The sequence below is a fragment of the Delphinus delphis genome, chromosome 7 (genome assembly GCF_949987515.2).
Source record: "Delphinus delphis chromosome 7, mDelDel1.2, whole genome shotgun sequence".
NCBI classification, from domain to species: domain Eukaryota; kingdom Metazoa; phylum Chordata; class Mammalia; order Artiodactyla; family Delphinidae; genus Delphinus; species Delphinus delphis.
In genome coordinates, this window is record NC_082689.1 from 51259663 (window position 1) to 51284057 (window position 24395).

Sequence of the window (24395 nt, forward strand, 5' to 3'; positions counted from 1 at the left end):
CAATATCATGGCTTTTACCCATTTTACTGCATCTTTCCTTTGCTTGTCAAAAATAATCCTTTCAAACAAAATTAATGGAAGAGGATGGTTTCAGTGGAAATTAGGGTGGCTATTGAGCATTCCTTTTTTCAATGATTAATTACTCTTTTATCAAGTCCAAATGATAAGGTTTAGTTTCAGAAAAAAAAAAGTGGCAATTCAACAAAAATCATAGAGGTTGACTTGAGTTTATTAGGTTGGAGATGTCACAGACTGAATGTCCAGCTGTAGTAGAATATAGGAAAGTTGTGAATTTACACTACTACCTAACTGAACTCTACTTAGTAGTATTTTTTCAGCTCTGAGCTGCTAGAAGCTATATTTTTGATAAATGTCCATGTCCAGAAATGAATGAAATGAGATAAATCTGAGCATCTTAAAAAGCGTAAGTATTTAGTAAAATAAAGTAGTGGTGAGGGCATTCTAAGTAGGAAAAAATTTTCTTTTTTTTTTTTTATAAATTTATTTATTTATTTTTGGTTGTGTTGGGTCTTTGTTGCTGCTTGCGGGCTTTCTCTAGTTGTGGTGAGCGGTGGCTACTCTTCGTTGTGGTGTGCAGGCTTCTCATTGCAGTGGCTTCTCTTGTTGCAGAGCACGAGCTCTAGGCATGCGGGCTTCAGTAGTTGTGGCACATGGGCTCACTAGTTGTGGCTCACGAGCTCTAGAGTGCAGGCTCAGTAGTTGTGGCGCACGGGCTTAGTTGCTCTGCGGCATGTGGGATCTTCCAGGACCAGGGCTCGAACCCGTGTCCCCTATATTGGCAGGCGTATTCTTAACCATTGCACCACCAGGGAAACCCAGGAAAAAATTTTCTATTCAAAGATTTAAGGTGGAAATTGTTAGAGAACAAGTAGCCAATCTTGTCAGAGACACAGGTTCAGGCCTAGGAATAAAGTAGAGTTGGAGAATTTGGTTCAACCCAGACTGTCAAGGATCTTGTATATCAGGCTAAGGGATCTAAGTGTTATTCCATAAGGAGCAGAGAGGAGCAAATGCAGTGAAATACAAGAGTACTGTTTGGAAAAGATGAGGCAAGAATATGTAGCATACATCTCAAATATAAACACAAATTACAGAGGACTTTATCACAGTAGTTTAAAATGCTGACAATTTACGTACTTCTTTTTCATTCTGATGTGTTGATACTTGTCACAATGTTATTAACCACCACCCTTCTCTCCAAAGGAAGCTCCTTACTATTTTTGTCCCATAGGACAAAATACAGATCAGTCCTGTCCAGTAAGATGATTGATGGCATATTTTGGGGTTATGTACAGATACTCAGAGTGAGCTTATAAACAGACTTTTTTTCGTATATGCTTCCAGCTACCAAATGTTTGGTGGCAATTAGTATGAATATTTCTATATTTGTAATTTGGATTTGGAGTGTTTAAAGCATGTAAATCAGTCTAGGTCATGAAGCACATTAATAAACTATTAAAAAACAAATATTTTAGTTTTTAGTTCTTTGAAATATCATTTTGGTGCTTTTTTTATCTTAGTAACTTTTTTCTTCATCAAAACATTGAACCAAAGTTATTAATAAAAAACAAAATCTACGTACTGTACTTTAAAAGCAAGGAATCATTAATTTTTACATAATAATTACATTATTAATAAAAACATAAATCTGATGACTTACATACAAATGATGTTTTAAGTGTTTATTATTTTGTCTTGTTTTGTTTCGGTTTGCATATTTGTATGTTTGTTTCCTTAGCATGTAAGATTTGGAGTAGGAAGTCATATTCTATTTCTTCTCGATTTATTTTGTGTCAAAGTTTCAAGTTCACTTCATATCTAAGAAAGCTGTTTTCTCATAAGGAGCTTGATGTTAAAGCCTTTCAGATTTTTCACGGCAGTGAAATGTTAAGTCTATAGCTTAAAAAAAAAATGAGGTCGATTCCTCATTTTCTAGCTGCTACACAGAAAAATTTAATATTAAAAGAGAAAAAAAATCTCAACAGAAAATGGATTGTGGTATGTCTGGAAAATTTGCCAAGGAGAATGTCAAACTAAGTTAGAAATGAGGAAATGGAGCTGATGCCTGTAATGAGCTTATTTTGGCGTGATATACCAGCAGTAGCCCATAATGATAGACATGTTAATACGTACCCAGATAACAGGAATACGTAAAACACAAATTTTATCTGACTCAGTCAGAAAATAATAAAGCAGCTGGAATGCTGTAATGTGAAGCTAAATACAGATATGTTTGCAAATAATTCACTGGGGCCAAAAGTAATTTGTTTCTATGGTTTCTTTGTGTAAAAAGTGAGGGAAAGGAAGAATAAGGTGCAAGGTCCACTCTAAAATTATTTTTCGTGCAGTCATTAAGTTTCACTTACGTACAAATCTTGCAAACCAATCAAATGGATTTTTCAGTGAAGTTGTATAATTTTAAATGCTTTTGGTAAGTAATGAACTGTTTGCTTTCCAGTATTGACTGCAGGTTACTAACTCTTCCCTGATAGCTTATTGCTAAAGAAAAGAAAATAGTGGAAGGAAAATTACCAGGTAAAAGATTTGTTTCACTATTCAAAGAAAATGAAAAGAAGACCTAGCCCCTATTCATCTGGTCACATATGTTAGCATAGAAGGAAAGTATCTGGCCATTCATTCAGTGCATAAAGACTGCTGCTGTTTGCTGGTATTGAATTGAACTCTTGAACCCCTATATTTTTCTAAGAAAGCAGACAAATTGATTATATATTCTCTTTTCCACCATTACCATTTTACTGACATTTTAAAATCAGGTTCAAATAATTTAAAGACAACCAAAGAATAAAATTAGTCATTAGGCAAAACATACTCAGGCTTTAAATTGTCCTGTAAAACATAAGAAATCCCAAAATCATCATTATGCAAAATTGCCTATGTATCCACAGTCACCGGTTGCCTGTGGTGTTTAATTCAAAGCATGTCTATACGAAAACAACACAACTAGCTCAAGTCCTCTACTACTAAAATGTATCCTTGCTGAGATGATTCCAAGAATTTTGTTCATGTTGTGTGTTACAGAGCAAAGGCCACTTTAAGTTATTTCCATAAATATTTAATGTAAGAACTCATGACGATCCAGTGAGTCATCATTTGTAGGTACTTGTGAGATGTTAGGATGGGGATAAACTTTGTGAAATAATCAGGTTAGTTTTAAATGGTCTCTATTTTCCCTCCATAGTAAGGCATCTTTCCAGTCATTCTCCCAGATCCTCGGAGCCCTTTTCCGCAGCCCTGATACCCAGAGAATACTTAACTAAAGCCTGATACACACGGAAGGGCCTTGTGACCCAATCTTTTTTCTCCTGACTCACATCAAAATTTATTAATTCTGGGACTTCCCTGGTGGTCCAGTGGTTAAGAATCCGCCTTCCAATGCAGGGGACGCAGATTCGATCCCTGGTCGGGGAACTAAGATCCCACATGCCTTGGGGCAACTAAGTCCATGCACCACAACTACTGAGCCCCCGAGCTACAACTACAGAGCCCACACACTCTGGAGCCCACGTTCCACAACTAGAGAGAAGCCTGCGTGCTGCTACGAAGAGCCCGTGCACTGCAACAAAAGATCCTGCATGCCACAACTAAGACCCGACACAGCCAAAAAAAAAAATTATTCTATAATTCATTTTTTCAGGGCATTACTAGATGACAGAAAGTCATCAACAATCAGTGGGAGCAGGGAGCAAATGAATTAATGGATCCAGTGACTTGTTACTTCTCCTGGAATAAAGTCTTCCAGCTGGAGTGGTCAATGAAGGTTTCATATAAGAAGGGGGGTTTGATTTGAGTCTAGGAGGATACGAACTACAGTTGATAGGAAGGGAAGACGACATCCCAGTATATGTACAAATTGGTCATGTTCTTGGTCAACTAGGATCCAAGTGTAAACCATTGGCCCTCCAACTAATGTTTTAAGTTAAGACAATTAGTTTTCTTAATAAGTACAGATAAATAGGCAAATGGACACATGCATAAATAAAGAGGTCTAACTCTAAGAATGGAATAATGGGTAAGATTTATATTTCTGTTTGGTAATCTGATTTTTTGCTTATATAATAAAAAATCTAGTATTAACAACTCTGAAGTCCTCTTATCTAATAAATTATCCAAGAAAAGAAAAAAAAGGTGTAGAATTACCACTCTAAAACAAACTCACGTTGGAATGGAAAGAAATACATTCTGGTGTCATATCAAACAGAATCTCACTTGGCCAAGCTACAATGAAGAACTTGCTTATAATTGCTTCCATGAGGAAGACAGAAATAAAATAGTAAGGGTATAATGTTGCTTATTTGTAGAGAGAAAAGTGTTATTAATGTAGTGGAAAGCACACTGACCTTGGATAGACAATGTGAGTTTAAATTTCAGACCCACTAATGTACTAGCTTCTTTGACATTGAGCAGCTCATCTATCACGCTTTTTCTAAAATGGAGGTTATAATATTCATCTCACAGAGTTGCTGGGGATATATATGTTATAAGTGAAATAGGTTTGCAAATTAGAAAACTACCAAAGGTGAGATACATTACTATCAACCTCTTTAAACTTGCCTTTGAGCTTATATGGTTTTTAAAAATTATTTTATTTGTAGCTTAGAGGTAATTTTGTCTTTTAGGTCCTAAATGTACTTCAAAATGTATTTTACATATGTCCCTTATACTGTAACTGTCCATATAAATGTTACAGCTGGTGTTTGCCTTGATTCTAATGATGTCAGTGGACTGCAGAATTAGGGTATGAAAATATCTTCAGCTGTCTCCAAGACCTTGAGCAAAAAGGTGCCCTTCATTGGCTAAGTAAAGCAGGAATTCTGGGCTATTCACAAAGTAAAATGACCTGTGGTAGAATTTGAGATGAGACATTTTAGCTCAATCATTCATGACATTTTACTTCACTGAAATGTGTTGGTGAGTGGGTCTCTGGCATTATTTCTTGAAAGCATTTTAATCGTTGGGGGCAGGTGGGCTGTATTTAGGATCCATGAAGGGAGAGTGGATAATCCTTAGAGTGCTTTGGAAAGCAAATCTAGTCTGAGTCTGTCCTGCTTAATCGGAAATCGCTGCCCATTTTCAATAGGAAGGTACCTATGGCAAATGAACAAAGTTCCTGTTCAGCCTTCAAGCCCTCCACCAGAAATAAAGAAGGAAATAGATACAAAGCTGCAGTGCCAGCCATAATCTAACACAACTATTTTCCTTTCTTCTGTTCATTTTTTAAATCTCAACTTTAGTACAGTTATCAACAATTTGTATAATAAAGACTCCATAGACTACGGTGGAAATGACTGACTTATTTATTTATTGTTTTTAAACATCTTTATTGGAGTATAATTGCTTTACAATGGTGTGGTAGTTTCTGCTGTATAGCAAAGTGAATCAGCTATACATATATATATATCCCCATATCTCCTCCCTCTTGTGTCTCCCTCCCACCCTCCCTATCCCACCCCTCTAGGTGGTCACAAAGCACCGAGCTGATCTCCCTGTGCTATGTGGCTGCTTCCCACTAGCTATCTATTTTACATTTAGTAGTGTATATATGTCCATGCCACTCTCTCACTTCATCCCAGCTTACCCTTCCCCTTCCCCCTGTCCTCAAGTCCATTCTCTACGTCTGCATCTTTATTCCTGTCCTGCCCCTAGATTCTTCAGAACCTTTTTTATTTTTTTTTAGATTCCATATATATGTGTTAGCATACAGTATTTGTTTTTCTCTTTCTGACTTAGTTCACTCTGTATGAGACTCTAGGTCCATCTACCTCACTACAAATAACACAATTTCGTTTCTTTTTATGGCTGAGTAATATTCCCTTGTATATATGTGCCACATCTTCTTTATCCATTCATCTGTCGATTGACTTACTTAAAGCAAGAAGTAGGAATAATGTGCACATTATGATGAAACCTAATGAGCTCATCATAAGACAAGTTTACGTGCCTTACTCTTCTTCTTAGCTATGGCTAATTAAAAACTAGGACAAGTAAATTATATTGCAGTATACAAAGTAGAGCTCATAACAAATCCATTTGGAAAAGTAAAGCTGGCCTAGCCAATCACCCATTATATAATTGTCTGCCAAAACCCTTTCACACAGATTAGGATGGGGAAAGAATAAATCTCCCATCAGTCGCGTTGCTAGCATACATCATCTTGCTTCACTCCAGCAACACGACCAGTGTTGGAATTGCCATGATCCGTGCTTCACAGAATTGGAAACTAAGACTCAGATATTCAGTCATGCCATGATTTGATTCTAAGTCATGCCATGTTCATTGATTCTGAAATTAGGGCTCTTAACTCTACACAAAACCACCTCCCAGTGTTAAAGCAATGGAAAAGCAGTTTGGAAGTTACTGTATTCTTTTGGAATAAAGCCATAAGTGCCTAGACTGAGCAGAGAAAATAAAAATATAGTGAGATAGATTCAACCCGTACAGAAGAATCAGCAGAAGAGCCATTGATAGGTTCAAGGGGCAAGGGAGAGAGAGAGGGGTTAGAGCTGATTCCAGGGTTGTGTGGTTCAGCAATTAGAGGAATGGAGATACAATTAACAGAAATGTTGAGGTCAGAAGTTTAAATGTTGATTTCAATTTAGGGGACACATTTCAGCTAGACATTGATTTTCAGGTGGTAGTTGGAGGAGCTCACTTTCTGTTTCTAATTAAAATACTTCTCCCTGTATTCATGAATTATGAAAATGGGCACAGGAAACCTCCAAAATGAGAGAATAGTCTTAAAATAACTAATATTCAATAAATGTAACTTATTTTTTAAAATATTCTTCTGATTTAAAAAAATAATTTAACAAATCTCACCATTTGAATCTATGCCAGTAATTTCAATGTTTTTTATTCATGGGTTTTCAAATGTGATTAGTTTTTGATTTATTGGTTTCAATTTCAAAGGGTTAGAAATTTAAATAATAACTATTAGCTTTATTCCATTTGTAACCTGAATTCATGAAGCTTTTCTAGATACTTTGGTAGGTGCTAGTCTTTTTGAAATCAGGTCACTTAGTGCAAGTGGATTTTATTATATGGATAAATAGCCTGTGATATTTTTACACACAGTTGTGTATTTGGTTTATATAAGCATGTGTACATGTGTTTGTGCATGGAAATATCTATTGTGTATATGTGTTCTAATAGTATGTTCTTCAACAGACAGGGAAAAAAAGCATAAACTGATGTTACATTGAGGCAAATTATTCTAAAAATTGGATTCCAAAATAACTGTTGTTCTCATTCTTCCATTTTGTGCACTCAGTTCTATTTTTATGAGCAGGTCAATATGTATTTATATGTAAAGAGTGTGATTATGAAAATTGTTTCCCGTAATGAAGGAAAATTGCTCCCAGAGAATGAAACAACAACAACAACAAACCCAGAAAGATTACAAATTTCCTAGCTTTTCTTAGTTCTCACAGTACTTTTTTCTCAGCATTATTGCCAAGGTTGCACTGTAATTGTATTCTAACCAGACTGTCAAGATATCTCCCTTTGATGATGCAGGTTTTGGCAACTTATTTCACAAATAGCCTTGTTAAGCGCTATAATTACTATATCAAATTACCCTAAATGATACAAAATCATTGAGTTAAATTCAAAGATAATCTTCTTTCCATAACACAGAAAAGACTCATAGATATAGATTTAAAATTTCCCAGCACGTTCAGGGGCCCCTGAAATGCTAAGGAAGATATGAAGGGGACGAGTATGGAGAAGGTAATAACAGCAAACAGACTGGGAGGGAAGAGATGAATTCGGAGGGCCCTAATCCTTGCAGCTGGGACATTTGCTCCAGGACCTTCCTTTCTCTCCACCTCAGGCTTTTTGAGCTCCAGGTAGACTACTTGCCAGGACAATATGTTACATCTGGTCACAGTACTGGTGTTTCAAAAGATAGAATATAGTAACAATATTAACAACAACTTCAAAAGGTAGAATTTCAGGTAGTATGGAAACGGATTTAGGGAGATATTTTCCAGCATCTCTAAAATCTTACCACTTAGGTGCTTCCGTCCCTTACAGTGTTTTTTTCTTTCTTTGTAGTGTTATCTGTTTAGTTTGACAGCCTTGAATGGAGCTTGCATCCTCCAATAGACCGCGGTACCCTTCACAGCTTCCTACACGGAGCCCAGGCAGGCATCTATGTCACCTGCCTGGACCCTGTGTGGACATTTCAGCTTTAGCCCCTGGTAAGTTCTGCTACCAAATTGTGTCTGGTATTGCTGGAACAGCATCAGATCACTACTTGGTCAAAGTCATGAATAGAAATGGTGGAAGAAAGGATAGAAAATCCCAAAGCTTGAAAGCTTGTTCCTGAGCAATTCTAAAATAAATACATAAATAACCCTTCTCTATTAACTACATAGCTTGGTTAGATTTTTTGTTAGAGGTTTGGTAATTTACTGTTCTCCTTGAATATGATTATGAAATAGAAACAATTAGAAAGAGCTGTTAGAAACTTTTTCTAGCTTAAATTTGAAATTGAATGTGCTCTTAAGCTCCCAGAACAGCTGATTACAGTGCTGTCCATGTGTACTATTATGTAGACACAAAAATGTGCATCTGTTTATTCGGTGGATGCAGAATAGCCTTATTTCTAATGAATATATTGTATATTGAGTGAAATCTGGTAGTGTTGAAAAAAACAAGCTTTTCAGAGCCTCGTGAACCCAGCTTCCCCACTTTTAATGGGCCTTAAAAGGATGAGCCACTTTTTGGGGGTAACACAGGCAGTAAGCAGCCATCTGAGAGCCAGATTCAAGCCTGAGTGATTCCAACACCTCTATTCCTAAGTAGTACATGCCGGCCTCTCCAAAATAAGAGTTGCCATTTATCAAGCATCTAGTCTCTGTACCGTATTTTACAACATTATAACCTAATCACCCAAAACATCCTATGGTAAACATTTCTGCACTGAATTGAAATATATTTTGTATTTTGCCACATGTTGTTGATCTTACTACCAATATATATACATGTGTCAAATTATGCCTCAGGTAGATTTCTCCATGAGGTCAGGGATGGTGACTTACCTATTTTATCCCCTAGAGTAGCTAACACTGTGCCTTAGCCAGAATAAGTGCCCAGAAAAGTTTAATAGATTGCCATTGGATTTGAGAATATATTTTTTTATCCACTTAAATTTAATAGACCATGGGCATCTAATATCTACTAGATATGCTACTAGTTTTGAGTAGCTATATCTATGCTACTAGTTTGGAATAAATAGTAAAATTTTAGCTCTGATGCCAATTCTTAAAAGCTTAAAGCCAAAAGATGAAGACAAGTTTTACAAATGTTTCATAGAATAGTGAGCATGATAAATAAATGCCTCTATGTCTTGGCCAGAATTAATCTTACTGTGGTCTGAGCTGTTGGAATTTCTGTTATTACAATTGTATCCTGGTTCATCCAGATGTATTATCCTCTGTTACCTAGTCCACATGTTCCTCGAGGATTTAGAATAAGGACTCAGTAAATACTTAATTGAATTGAATGTATAAATCAATAAATACCTTCAAGAGTTGCAGGTGAGAGGAGAGTATTGGAATAACAAAGCCAAACAATGAATCAGATTAGTTAGGGGAAAGTTTTGAGATTTAAATGAGTCTCAGGCTGCAATTTAAATAAGATTAATTGGAAAACATGGAGAGTGATTTACACAAATGAGTCAGTCTAGGCTGTCTTAAGAGTTGGCAAAGGAACCAAAAGGAGGAACCAAAGGAAGAAAGCTTACCCAGAATATAGCACAGGAATGGTGTATGGAAGGAAGTGAGAGCAAATGGAGTGGAATCAAATGAGAGCAATCAAATGAGAGTTTCATAGATATCACTAAAGGATTTTTATACTCCATTGTCAATCTTCTTTCTTTCCACATACTATTAGGATATGAATTGCATTTTTTTCCTTTTTTTTGATTGCACCAAGTGGTTTGCAGGATCTCAGTTCCCTGATCAGGCATCGAACCCGGGCCCTCAGCAGTGAAAGCACAGAGTCCTAACCACTGAACCACCAGGGAATTCCCATGAATTGCATTTTTGATTGGATACAAATCTTTCACAAAGATCTCTTACTTGCAATATATTTTTTCATAACTTTATAGACATCAGTAGCATGCTTATTTTTAAAATATTCCCAAGGACTCATATTTCATGAAAATTATGTTTGTAAACCAGACATGGTCAGTTGAACAAATACCACAGTATAAGATCCATAACAATTCCATAACTGTGTATTCTTATCCTGATGAATTAGGAGTTATGGTACATCTTTTCTCTTATCAAGAACCAATGCCTCATGGGGACACTGTTTGACACCGCCTAATGCAGTCAGGAAGGGAAAAGAGCTGGGCCATCTTCTGATAAGAAATGCAGGTTTTAGGGCTTCCCTGGTGGCGCAGTGGTTGAGAGTCCGCCTGCCGATGCAGGGGACACGGGTTCGTGCTGGCTGGGCCTGTGAGCCATGGCCGCTGAACCTGCGCATCCGGAGCCTGTGCTCCGCAACGGGAGAGGCCACAACGGTGAGAGGTCCACATACCGCAAAAAAAAAAAAAAAAAAAAAAAGGAAATGCAGGTTTTAGGAGAACTCAGCATGGATATAATGACACAGGGGGATCGCATGTCTTCAGTATCTATTTGGTTGCAGACACTGTGCTATGCATTTTCTTATACCTCGATGTCCTCTTTTAAAAAGGGAGAAACTGAGCCCACAGAGGTCAACTGCACACCCAATGACTCACTACCAGAAACCGGCAAAGCTGGGATTCAAACCCAAGTCTTACTCCAAAGGCAGTGCTTTACCTACTACAAACACTGCCTTTCAACATTATGCAGAAGTACCTTAGGGTTATTTTCACCTGCTATAATCCCCACAAGTAGGAAAACAGAGACCAAGAAAAAGGAAGTGAATTGAACCTACCATAATTCATATTTCACTAAGCTATTTCTTATTAAACTCAGTGTAAAAGATGAGCAGTATATGCTATTGCTCAAAATGAGCAAAAGTAGTAATCTTGCTGAAATAAAACAGCACTATTTCATAGTTTTATAATTTGCCCTTTCATTTTTCTTCCATTCAGTTTGAAGATTACACTAGTCCTTTGAACACTTATAGTATAGCAAACTTTGGCATGACTAAGAACTGGAACCTCATCTTTGGCTCACAGTTATTCCTATTGATGGGGCTATTTGGCTGCACAGACTGAATAGTTATAGGAAAATAAGTCAATCAGTTGTACGGTACATGAACCTCTGAAAGCCACATGCATCACTTATCTTTGAAATTTTTTTTTTTTTTTGGCTGTACCGTGCAGCATGTGAGATCTTAGTTCCCCGACTAGGGATGGAATCTGTCCCCCCTGCATTGGGAGCTCAGAGTCTTAACCACTGGACCACCAGGAAAGTCCCTGCATTACTTATCTTTAACTCATTCAGCATGGTTTGGCATTCCATAACTTATAGAAATAAATGCTGAGGAGAAAAAAATAGGCTTTTCTGACAGAAATTCATACCAGTTAAACCTTGAAGAGTCTTCAAACACTGGACCTTTCTTTCTTTTGTACTGTCATTAATGTTCAGAAGGCAAAATAAATGCTGAACAATCAACGACAATTGTAGATCAGAATGAATTACAGCCATATTCCCAAGGAAGATGAGAAAAAAGAATGAAACAAAACTATATGGACTATAGGTCCAGTACAGCTTTTACTTGAACACATTTGATTGGAGGTCCCTGCGGGTGACAGGCCCCTCCAGGTGTGGGACTGATGATGTCTTACCCATCCTTAAGAATCCCAGGAAAATCCTCAGTGAGATTCCTGGAACTTGTACTCAGGGTGACCATTGCCTACCAATCACTCATTTTGTAAAATACAGGGTCTCCATGAAGAGAGACTGTTTGTGTATGAATGCCCTAACACTAGAAATAAATGTCCACTTTAACTTGATGACCCTGCAAAACCTCACATCACTGAAAATTTCTGGAGCCCCTCTGCTTTGAACAGCTCAGTCTGAGTCCAGCAATATTCTGTGTCATCCAGTGTCTCAGGATTTTAAATACAGAGCCTTGAAAATCTTATTAGTCAACTTACTGTCAAATTCCTAAAATGCAAGCCTCATTTAGAAAGTCACATGCTACTTCCAGAACGGACTGTGGCTTCTTTTTCAGTGTGTGGAGACAAATAGCCCAATCAACTGGAAATCCCCGTTCTCTTTACTGACTAGACTTACTCTCAAGATTGAAAGGAGATGGTGAGATATTGAATTCATATGTCTCATTATTAAGTAATTTTTACTAACATGGCCCATGTGAGAAAATGCTTTATTTTTATTCCTCATTTCTAAGAATATTTGGAGCGAAAAGTGTTGAAGAGAAAGTCAGTCTCCCCCAAATTTGGCTGCGATAGGAAGTTCAATAAATATCCCCCATTTTACATTATGTGTCTGGTCCCACTTATTAGATGTACAGCAAACTTCTAAATGATGCCAGAACTCCTGTGTACTTATCCAAATCTTCAGTAAGCTCCTGGCCTTTTACAGTTCACTCATGTTCAATAGGCATCAGGTCCATTAAACTTAGTTGTAACCATATTGTCTCTGCCTAACAGCAAGTGGAAAAGAATGGATGCCACAAACTTTAATATTCAGAAGGCCTGTTCTAATCTGGCTTTTTACTGGAAGACTGTGTCCAGCTCTAGGCTTCAAAGGCCTAGAGACAAGGAGAATTTGGATAGAGCTCATTAAGGCCCTTATTGGGTGCTGGGAATATTCAATCCAGAAAAGAAGGTAATGAAGAATTGCCTTATGTATTTAAAAACGTGAGTAGGGAGTTCCCTGGTGACCTAGTGGTTAGGATTCTGGGCTTTCACTGCTGTGGCCTGGGTTCAATCCCTGGGGAACTGAGATCCCACAAGCCCGCAAGTGCAGACGAATAAATAAGTAAGTAAATAAATAAATAAATATTTTTTTTAAAAAGGTGAATACATGAACTTTTATTGACAAGAGTAAATGAAGAGTTATTTTAGAATAAAGTGGGGCATCACTCAAGTTTTTCATAAGAAACTTTTCTAACTTGTAAAATTATTTGATCTCATTGAAAACTAGTTGTAACTATGGATTCTTCTCTGATATATACAAAATGGAGCAAGTCTCAGGGACTTGGGTCGATTTCTGTATCTTTCATGAAGAAGTGTGGTTAGATTAGGTATTTTCTGAAGTTCTTTCCCAATTCTAGGTTTCTAATACTGGTAGCCAAATAAATATACAGTCTTCTCATAAGCCTACTATTGTAAATACAAGTAACGTTTAAGTAAATCTAGAAATGTGATGAAATAAATTGCAGAAAGTGACATTGCCATTTACTTCTAAATAGAGAAGATTTATGTATAGTCATCCCTTTAAATAAAAATATAGAAACCAAACCAGTTAACTACATATTGTACAAGAGTAAAAGCAAATAGTACAAGACGAGACAATGAGACTCTTACTGTATAACCTCAGAGAGGTTATCATAAATAGGCACTTACTCAGAAGATTAAAAATTCTGAAAGATAAGCAGTTTGCTACAAGGTCAAACTGGTAGCCCTAGAAAACATTTGAAAAAGATGAAATTTGTCTTTGGTGCACCTCTACCCCTGCATCTCTGGCTTCTAGTACCTTTTTACTGCCATTGGCTGTTTAGAGTCATTCCAAGAAGCAAACATTGTTTCTGCCCTCTCCACCATAAAGACACACCCTTTGCTTTTAAACTTTTTCAGGTGTGATGCCTTCAATTTAACATTTTTAGTCTTGTGTCCCATTATTTTGAATTAAATTGATTAATCTATGCCGGAGGATATATCCTTAACAGGTTATGTAACTTTCCCTCGTGTTTCTACTGCTGAGAATTCTAGGCTGTTGGTTAGAAAGGGACTGATGTGACATTTTGTTGCCCCTGGAATCTTACCAATCAGGTGCCCACCTCATCTATATGTTTACACAGGCAAAGATGAACTAGCAAACAATCTGGATTTACATGTTGAAATATCTTGCTATTTCCTTTATTTCTAATCTAAAATTAAATCATTCTTTCAAATATTCTTTTATAACAGACTATTTCTGCAAACTCCTGAAAAGATTTTTTTTAAGTAAGCCATGTCTAATTCATTTAACAATGATTACAATATACTGATCTTATCATATGAATTTGGAAAGGTTTGTTAATTATGTCTCTGTAATGGAAAATTTAATTTTCTTTGCTTCATTAATTCACAAGAAAGATTTTCAGGGACTTGAATTTTAAAGAGCATTAATGATAGGTGATTCCAAGAATACTCATATGTGTCCTGGGCAATTTCAATAAATTGAAGAGATTTGTTTATTTACCAGGATTTAAAGCTGCACCCGATTTTTATTTGTCAAAGAACACATTGCTTTTGAGGGCTAAAAGCAACAATTGCTTTAACAAGGTCATTTAACAATTAAGTTTTTTTGTTGTTGCTGTTATTTGTTTTGGTTGATAGAGAATGTTCAGATAATATTTGAAACATAAAGAATTGTTGGATAGGAAAGAAGTATTTAGTACAGATGAAATTATGAAGATTCTGTTCTTCTTGTTATATCTTTGGGCAACACTTTTCAAGGTTAGCATAGCGAGGTAAGTTCTAGGACACTGTGGAGAAGTCTGCCACTATGAGGAAAAGGCTGTGATGGAAAATTGCTCTAAAATTACCTCCAATATGAAAAGATTTCATTATTATGTTTATTTACTTCTATTTATTTGCACCTCTTACCAGTTGCATCTCTTATTCAACCAAATATAAGTTATATTTATTAAGTGAAATAATATATTTGAAAATGATTTTAAAATGCTATAGCACTTTAAAGATACAGCATCAAATTATAATTCTTTGTTTTCAGCAGAATAAATTTGCCTATTTGTTTCCCAACAACTGAACATCTTTCTGTATTTGGGCTCCATGACTAATATGCTATTAGAATTTTACTTTCTTGTATATGTTTCTCTAATTAGAAAGGAATCTGAAAAAGTCAAAGACTGTTTTGCCCCAGTGTTCTTAAAACAAATCATTCACTACAATCTGTAATTACACTTACTATGTTTCCACTAAACTCTTTTTAGCCACCTTTATTGTTTATACCTGCAAAAAATCCAACAAGTCCTGCCTGGATACAAATTAGTGCCGTGACCTTTGCTGTCTTACTTGTATTTCTAGAAACAGAGCTTAAATGTGAAATTAAAATCACCCCCATTCAATAAGTACATAATGTTTGTGTGTTGCAGATCATAGTCCTTTATCAGGAATAATAATGCAGCTTTACTTTATACGGGAAATGGAGAATAAAACCTCAACAAATGGATGCAACTCTTCAGAATGGCTCCCAAATGGGCAGTGCTGAAAATTGATCTGGTTACTTGTCAATTGCATTATTCAGAGATTACATCAGCATCAAAGCTGTAGCCAATGCTGGCTCATTGCCCACCCCATGATAACCTTTGATTAAAAAACAACTCTGTAAAGATATAAGCATCTCCAGGGCTGCAATTTGAGCTATGAAACCTAATTAAACAACTTTCTACCAGGCTCATTAATAAGCACTGAACCAGATTCTATGCAAACACCTGAACACATGACAGTGATTGCTAACAAAACATTTCATAGCATATCATCACCAGTAAGTCATTCTAGAGGAAAAGCAGGCAGTTGACTGAGACAGTTTTCATAATATCTATTTCTGATTTTGTTTATGATCCATTGTATAGACTAGCTTTTTAGATTATTGCTAACTGAAATCCCGAATTGAAATCTGTTGGCAATGGCATGCTCTTTGATGTTCCTCAAACAATTCTGTTCTGTCACATCAGTACATAAGACATCATGCTTCTTTACCTGGGGGGTTATGTTCATTGAGAATCACAAGTGATGCTGGTGTAGGTCTTCTTTTCCTGATCTGTGAACAACAAAGGCCCAGCTAAGGTCAGAGACTGTCAGACTCTGTTCCAGGTTACTCTACAGCTTGCAAGTCTGTCCCATCCTCATCTTTTCCCAACATAAAGAGCAAATTTCTGGGGGGCACACAGTAGGCGCTCGCTAATTTTATTTTGAATAATAGAAAGCCATGCAGTAGAACTGTCAGATATTAATATCACCTGTTTTGATCAAAAAGCTGCATTTCCACAGAAAAGAAACAGTTGTATGTAACCAAATGATACCACTGAATACTAATATGCAGTGAAGGTACAGGGATGACTTGCTCATTTTAGTGGCTCTCTTGGAGCCTCATAAATTGATGAAGCTTTCGAGATCCATTACACTTATTTCTAAATGGGGTAAGAGAAGCTTAGAAAACTCAAATTTCCAGCAGGTTAAATTTAACAGCATACGTTCTTAACTTCAATTAATATTATAAACTTTTCTTATTTTCTATAGTATTATTTAGAACAAATTAACATAGAAAGAATGAATATGGATCTTACAAAAGTATATAATTCACTTAAAACTAATAGGTTTGGTGTGGGGGGTTTTCTCCTTATTTTAGGAGTTACAGGAACATATTATGATTAGAATTTCTAATGTATCCTTGACTTTTTAAATATATAAGTAAATTCCCAAATCAGTAGGATAGTGAATAAATTTTAAACAATGATATCTTGTCCAGGATAGACATTGATATCTTGTCCCATTCAACATAGATACATGTTCAAGGTTGTATTTATCTGGCTTGAGTTTGGGTGAATCTACTTCAGATTATCAAAACATCCTAGGAAGTTGAGAGTCTCAGATTCAATAATTACTTTTAAGACTTTGTATATAATATTTGGGAGAGGATTCAGGAATAATTTAGGGTTTAAGAAATTAATGAATTAGGTAGCAGACCCCATAAATTTGTTTTTGCCTCCTCACTGTTGTAATTTTACCACAAATGATCTTTTGAGTGGTTCCATTGAATCAAGAGTCTAAGTGATCTGAATATGAAAGGTGATACAGTAAACCAATCTCACATGAGAGAGGGAGAGAGATAGAACTAAAGATATATAGACATATTAAACTTGGGAAAAATCCAGGTTGTGTTAAAATACCATTTTTAATACCTGAATAAAATGTTTCTTAAATTATACATATACCTGCGATCCTATAATATATTACATATAATTACTGCTTTGGATACACAATGAAAACATTAAAATGAAACATTAAGCCTGTAATCTGAAATTATTCCAAGATTTAATGCTTTCATTGTTAAATGAATAATAATAAATAATTTTATTATAAATAATAAAATAAAAGCTTGCTAATTTTGAAAAAAAATTTTGAAGTTTCTCTAAATGTTGAACCTGTTATTTTAATAAGCAAAAGCAAACAGATTTTTGGATCCCAATCTAAACTGCTAATATAACCATTTTTCCTTAATGGGTGCTAATTTGTATCACATGAAATGCTGCATTTTAGCCAGTAGTTCCCCCAATGCAACTCAAATACAAGTGCATGTGGAAACGAAATTATTTCTCGTTCATATGTCCTGGGAAGTCACAAAGTTAGGCAAATTCAAGAGGTGGAGAAGCTTTCAATTAATAACAAGAATATACGTCTGTATTACTTACATACAGGAGCTGGTCCCCACCCAGTTCCACTTACCTGTTCAGCTGCTTCAGGTGCAATCTGACTCTGGAATAAAGGCACAGCAAATTGTATCTTTTTGGGACTGTTGGGCTCCATGACAATGATGAGAATTAGAGATGTGAAGGGCTCAGAAAGACTAACGCCAGGTGGTGTCTGGGATGTGTTTCCTCAGGCGCACTCCATCCCGCTACAGAATGCTTCGTAATAAATAGCTGTAATTCTAGAGAAAGCAAGTGAAGATGCCGAGGTCTGAGTAACTCCCTTCTTCAACATCCACAGTGATGCCTGGCTTGCCTGTTCCCCCACCAATCCCTTAGATCCTCTCAGCACAATGCAGAAACGAACTGTAAGCTAATTGTGTGCCTCTTCAGTAATATACACATGCCAAGCATTCAGTCAGCAGCTAATTGAAAATGCAATGCTAGCCTTGAAGGACCTGCTGCCCCGGGATTTGAAAGAAAGGCTCTATCCACTGTACATTACTAACCGGCTGCTCAAAAGTGCAATGTAAGCTCCCTCTGAGTATTGCAGGGATGGGCCATTCATTATTGATGAACATAAAGCAGTGAGTTTTTAGAGTTGGGGGCAGGGTTTGGGTATAGGATCATTTCATTTCTCTTGGAGAACCTTATCCATCAGACACCTTTGTTATTTCACATCCAACTACCAAATTGATGAATTGCCATGGAGGGTAAGCCACAACCAATAATATCAGCTATATTTATGCTGTGAGATCTGGTTAGGTAAGACTGATCATGGAATGCAGAGCGTCTGTGGTGGAGTGAGGACAACATTGCCCTCAGGACTGAGCAGATCTCAGTTCAACTTCTATCCCTACCACTAACAAGCTCTGTGGCCTCAAGCAAATCAGAGGCTATATCTAGGCCGCCATACTTTCCTCAGACAAACAAGGAGATTGGACGTAGTGACCTTTAAGCTCCTGTTCTGTTCCAGCATTCTATAATTGTAGTCCGCAGTTTTCATTAGAGTGGAAAGTATTGGACAGCTAAATTTAGCAAATGGCTTGAAAGTCACGGCTGCTGCAATGACCTCTTTTATTTCCTGGTGGAGCCAGTTATATCCTCTGATATGGAAGAATACAGAAGTGACTAGAAGACATTAGTGGAAACCTAATGGGATCCAGCATTGTGATTTGTTGCCAATAGTGGGGATATATGTAACCAAAGGTCTTAGGGGAAAAAAGTGTAAAAGGGGAAATCTTCAGAATGATAGAGGATGATGATTATATTGGCTAGTGGTGAAGGTAGAGGGGGCCACTGGCCTGCTCTTCACATCTGTTAATATCTAAGGAGAGGCAATAGCACAGCCAGATGGCTTCATGCATTCAACTCCTTTTGCAAAGGAAGGCTGAAAATGAAGCTGCTTTAATAGGAGAAAGAACTTCTCTACTTCTTTATTTGAAAGATAGTGTTTGATGAATGCTAGACTTATATATATATATATATTTTTCTTTACATATTCATTCCCACTGTATGTGTGTGTGTGGGCAGAACCTTATTCAATGCCTAGACTATGCAACTGTATTTTTTTTTATGTTTCAAGTTTTTTATTTATTTTCTTACATCTTTATTGGAGTATAATTGCTTTACAATGGTGTGTTAGTTTCTGCTTTATAACAAAGTGAATCAGTTATACATATACATATGTTCCCATATCTCTTCCCTCTTGAGTCTCCCTCCCTCCCACACTCCCTATCCCACCCCTCTAGGTGGTCACATAGCACTGAGTTGATCTCCCTGTGCTATGCGGCTGCTTCCCACTTACTATCTATTTTACGTTTGGTAGTGTATATATGTCCATGCCACTCTCTCACTTTGTCCCAGCTTACCCTTCCCCCTCCCCATATCCTCAAGTCCATTCTTTAGTAGATCTGCATCTTTATTCCTGTCTTACCCCTAGGTTCTTCGTGACATTTTTTTTTTCGTAGATTCCATATATGTGTGTTAGCATATGGTATTTGTCTTTCTCTTTCTGACTTACTTCATTCTGTTTGACAGACTCTAGGTCCATCCACCTCACTACAAATAACTCAATTTCCTTTCTTTTTATGGCTGAGTAGTATTCCATTGTATATATGTGCCACATCTTCTTATATCCATTCATCCAATGATGGACACTTAGGTTGTTTCCATCTTCTGGCTATTGTAAATAGAGCTGCAATGAACATTTTGGTACATGACTCTTTTTGAATTATGGTTTCCTCAGGGTATATGCCCAGTAGTGGGATTGCTGGGTCGTATGGTAGTTCTATTTTTAGTTTTTTAAGGAACCTCCATACTGTTCTCCATAGTCACTGTACCAATTCACATTCCCACCAGCAGTGCAAGAGGGTTCCCTTTTCTCCACACCCTCTCCAGCATTTATAGTTTCTAGATTTTTTGATGATGGCCATTCTGACCGGTGTGAGATGATATCTCATTGTAGTTTTGATTTGCATTTCTTTAATGATTAATGATGTTGAGCATTCTTTCATGTGTTTGTTGGCACTCTGTATATCGTCTTTGGAGAAATGTTTATTTAGGTCTTCTGCCCATTTTTGGATTGGGTTGTTTGTTTTTAGTTATTGAGCTGCATGAGCTGCCTGTAAATTTTGCAGATTCATCCTTTGTCAGTTGCTTCATTTGCAAATATTTTCTCCCATTCTGAGGGTTGTCTTTTGGTCTTGTTTATGGTTTCCTTTGCTGTGCAAAAGCTGTGAAGTTTCATTAGGTCCCATTTGTTTATTTTTGTTTTTATTTCCATTTCTTTAGGAGGTGGGTCAAAAAGGATCTTGTTGTGATTTATGTCATAGAGTGTTCTGCCTATGTTTTCCTCTAAGAGTTTGGTAGTTTCTGGCCTTACATTTAGGTCTTTAATCCATTATGAGTTTACTTTTGTGTGTGGTGTTAGGGAGTGTTCTAATCTCGTATTTCTACATGTACCTGTCCAGTTTTCCCAGCACCAATTATTGAAAAGGCTGTCCTTTCTCCACTGTACATTCCTGCCTCTTTTATCAAAGATAAGGTGAACATATGTGCGTGGGTTCATCTCTGGGCCTTCTATGCTGTTCCATTGATCTATATTTCTGTTTTTGTGCCAGTACCATACTGTCTTGATTATTGTAGCTTTGTAGTATAGTCTGAAGTCAGGGAGCCTGATTTCTCCAGCTCCGTTTTTCGTTCTCAAGATTGCTTTGGCTATTCGGGGTCTTTTGTGTTTCCATACAAATTGTGAAATTTTTTGTTCTAGTTCTGTGAAAAAATGCCAGTGGTAGTTTGATAGGGATTGCATTGAATCTGTAGATTGCTTTGGGTAGTAGAGTCATTTTCACAATGTTCATTCTTCCAATACAAGAACACGGTATATCTCTCCATCTATTTGTATCATCTTTAATTTCTTTCATCAGTGCCTTATAATTTTCTGCATATAGGTCTTTTGTCTCCTTAGGTAGGATTATTCCTAGATATTTTATTCTTTTTGTTGCAATGGTAAATGGGAGTGTTTTCTTGATTCCACTTTCAGATTTTTCATCATTAGTGTACAGGAATGCAAGAGATTTCTGTGCATTAATTTTGTATCCTGCTACTTTACCAAATTCTTTGATTAGCTCTAGTATATTTAGGATTCTCTATGTATAGTATCATGTCATCTGCAAACGGTGACAGCTTTACTTCTTCTTTTCCGATTTGGATTCCTTTTATTTCCTTTTCTTCTCTGATTGCTGTGGCTAAAATTTCCACAACTATGTTGAATAAGAGTGGTGAGAGTGGGCAACCTTGTCTTGTTCCTGATCTTAGTGGAAATGCTTTCAGTTTTTCACCATTGAGGACGATGTTGGCTGTGGATTTGTCATATATGGCCTTTATTATGTTGAGGAAAGTTCCCTCTATGCCTACTTTCTGCAGGGCTTTTATCATAAATGGGTGTTGAATTTTGTCGAAAGCTTTCTCTGCATCTACTGAGAGAACCATATGGTTTTTCTCCTTCAATTTGTTAATATGGTGTATCACATTGATTGATTTGCGTATATTGAAGAATCCTTGCATTCCTGGAATAAACCCCCTTGATCATGGTGTATGCTACTTTTAATGTGCTGTTGGATTCTGTTTGCTAGTATTTTGTTGAGGATTTTTGCATCTATGTTCATCAGTGATATTGGCCTGTAGTTTTCTTTCTTTGTGACATCCTTGTCTGGTGTTGGTATCAGGTTGATGGTGGCCTCGTAGAATGAGTTTGGGAGTGTTCCTCCCTCTGCTATATTTTGGAAGAGTTTGAGAAGGATAGGTGTTAGCTCTTCTCTAAATGTTTGATAGAATTCGCCTGTGAAGCCATCTGGTCCTGGGCTTTTGTTTGTTGGAAGATTTTTAATCACAGTTTCAATTTCAGTGCTTGTGATTGGTCTGTTCATATTTTCTATTTCTTCCTGAATCAGTCTTGGCAGGTTGTGCATTTCTAAGAATTTGTCCATTTCTTCCAGGTTTTCCATTTTATTGGCATGGAGTTGCTTGTAGTAATCTCTCATGATCTTTTGTATTTCTGCAGTGTCAGTTGTTACTTCTCCTTTTTCATTTCTAATTCTATTGATTTGAGTCTTCTCCCTTTTTTTCTTGATGAGTCTGGCTAGTGGTTTATCAATTTCGTTTATCTTCTCAAAGAACCGGCTTTTAGTTTTATTGATCTTTGCTATCGTTTCCTTCATTTCTTTTTCATTTTTTTCTGATCTGATCTTTATGATTTCTTTCCTTCTGCTAACTTTGGGGTTTTTTTTGTTCTTCTTTTTCTAATTGCTTTAGGTGCAAGGTTAGGTGGTTTATTCGAGATGTTTCCTGTTTCTTAAGGTAGGATTGTATTGCTATAAACTTCCCTCTTAGAACTGCTTATGCTGCATCCCATAGGTTTTGGGTTGTTGTGTCTCCATTTTCATTTGTTTCTAGGTATTTTTTGATTTCCTCTTTGGTTTCTTCAGTGATCACTTCATTATTAAGTAGTGTATTGTTTAGCCTCCATGTGTTTGTATTTTTTACAGCTATTTTCCTGTAATTGATATCTAGTCTCATAGCGTTGTGGTCAGAAAAGATACTTGATACAATTTCAATTTTCTTAAATTTACCAAGGCTTGATTTGTGACCCAAGATATGATCCATCCTGGAGAATGTTCCATGAGCACTTGAGAAAACAGTATATTCTGTTGTTTTTGGATGGAATGTCCTATAAATATCAATTAAGTCCACCTTGTTTAATGTATCATTTAAAGCTTGTGTTTCCTTATTTATTTTCATTTTGGATGATCTGTCCATTGGTGAAAGTGGGATGTTAAAGTCCACTACTATGATTGTGTTACTCTCGATTTCCCCTTTTTTTGGGGTATGGGGGCCTCTCACTTTTGTGGCCTCTCCTGTTGCAGAGCACAAGCTCTGGACGCGCAGGCTCAGCGGCAATGGCTCATGGGCCCAACCGCTCCACGGCATGTGGCATCTTCCCAGACCGGGGCACGAACCCGTGTCCCCTGCATCAGCAGGCGGACCTTCAACCACTGCACCACCAGGGAATTCCCGATTTCCCCTTTTATGGCTGTTAGTATTTGCCTTATGTATTGAGGTGCTCCTATGTTGGGTGCATAAATATTTACAATTGTTATATCTTCTTCTTGGATCAATCCCTTGATCATTATGTAGTTTCCTTCTTTGTCTCTTGTAATAGTCTTTATTTTAAAGTCTATTTTGTCTGATATGAGAATTGCTACTCCAGCTTTCTTTTGGTTTCCATTTGCATGGAATATCTTTTTCCATCCCCTCGCTTTCAGTCTGTATGTGTCTCTAGGTCTAAAGTGGGTCTCTTGTAGACAGTATATATATGGGTCTTGTTTTTGTATCCATTCAGCCAGTCTGTGTCTTTTGGTGGGAGCATTTAATCCATTTACATTGAAGGTAATTCTTGATATGTATGTTCCTATTCCCATTTTCTTAATTGTTTTGGGTTTGTTATTGTAGGTCTTTTCCTTCTCTTGTGTTTCTTGCCTAGAGAAGATCCTTTAGCATTTGTTGTAAAACTGGTTTGGTGGTGCTGAACTCTCTCAGCTTTTCCTTGTCTGTAAAGGTTTTAATTTCTCCATCAAATCTGAATGAGATCCTTGCTGGGTAGAGTAATCTTGGTTGTAGGTTTTTCTCCTTCATCACTTTAAATATGTCCTGCCAGTCCCTTCTGGCTTGCAGAGTTTCTGCTGAAAGATCAGCTGTTAACCTTATGGGGATTCCCTTGTGTGTTATTTGTTGTTTTTCCCTTGCTGCTTTTAATATGTTTTCTTTGTATTTAATTTTTGACAGTTTAATTAATATGTGTCTTGGCGTGTTTCACCTTGGATTTACCCTGTATGGGACTCTCTGTGCTTCCTGGACTTGATTAACTATTTCCTTTCCCATATTAGGGAAGTTTTCAACTATAATCTCTTCAAATATTTTCTCAGTCCCTTTCTTTTTCTCTTCTTCTTCTGGAACCCCTATGATTCGAATGTTGGTGCATTTAATGTTGTCCCAGAGGTCTCTGAGACTGCCCTAAGTTATTTTCATTCTTTTTTCTTTATTCTGCTCTGCAGTAGTTATTTTCACTATTTTATCTTCCAGGTCACTTATCCATTCTTCTACCTCAGTTATTCTGCTATTGATCCCTTCTAGAGTATTTTTAATTTCATTTATTGTGTTGTTCATCGTTGCTTGTTTCCTCTTTAGTTCTT

The 24395-nt window shown here is 36.8% G+C and overlaps 1 protein-coding gene across 2 annotated transcripts in view; it reads right to left on the bottom strand.

Annotated features, from left to right (window-relative positions):
- PPP1R1C (protein phosphatase 1 regulatory inhibitor subunit 1C) overlaps window positions 1–17761 on the bottom strand; it is a 128257-nt gene extending 110496 nt beyond the window's left edge. The window contains exons 1-2 of one of the 2 annotated variants that reach the window (XM_060015624.1): window positions 17681–17761; window positions 15935–15995 (exon numbers count right to left, since the gene is read on the bottom strand). In XM_060015624.1, coding sequence (XP_059871607.1) covers window positions 15935–15995; window positions 17681–17761 — 142 coding nt within the window. Of the gene's footprint in view, window positions 1–15934; window positions 16017–17680 lie in introns of both variants that reach the window. The other variant, XM_060015623.1, reaches the window with a different exon arrangement.
- Between the last annotated feature and the right edge of the window lie 6634 nt (window positions 17762–24395).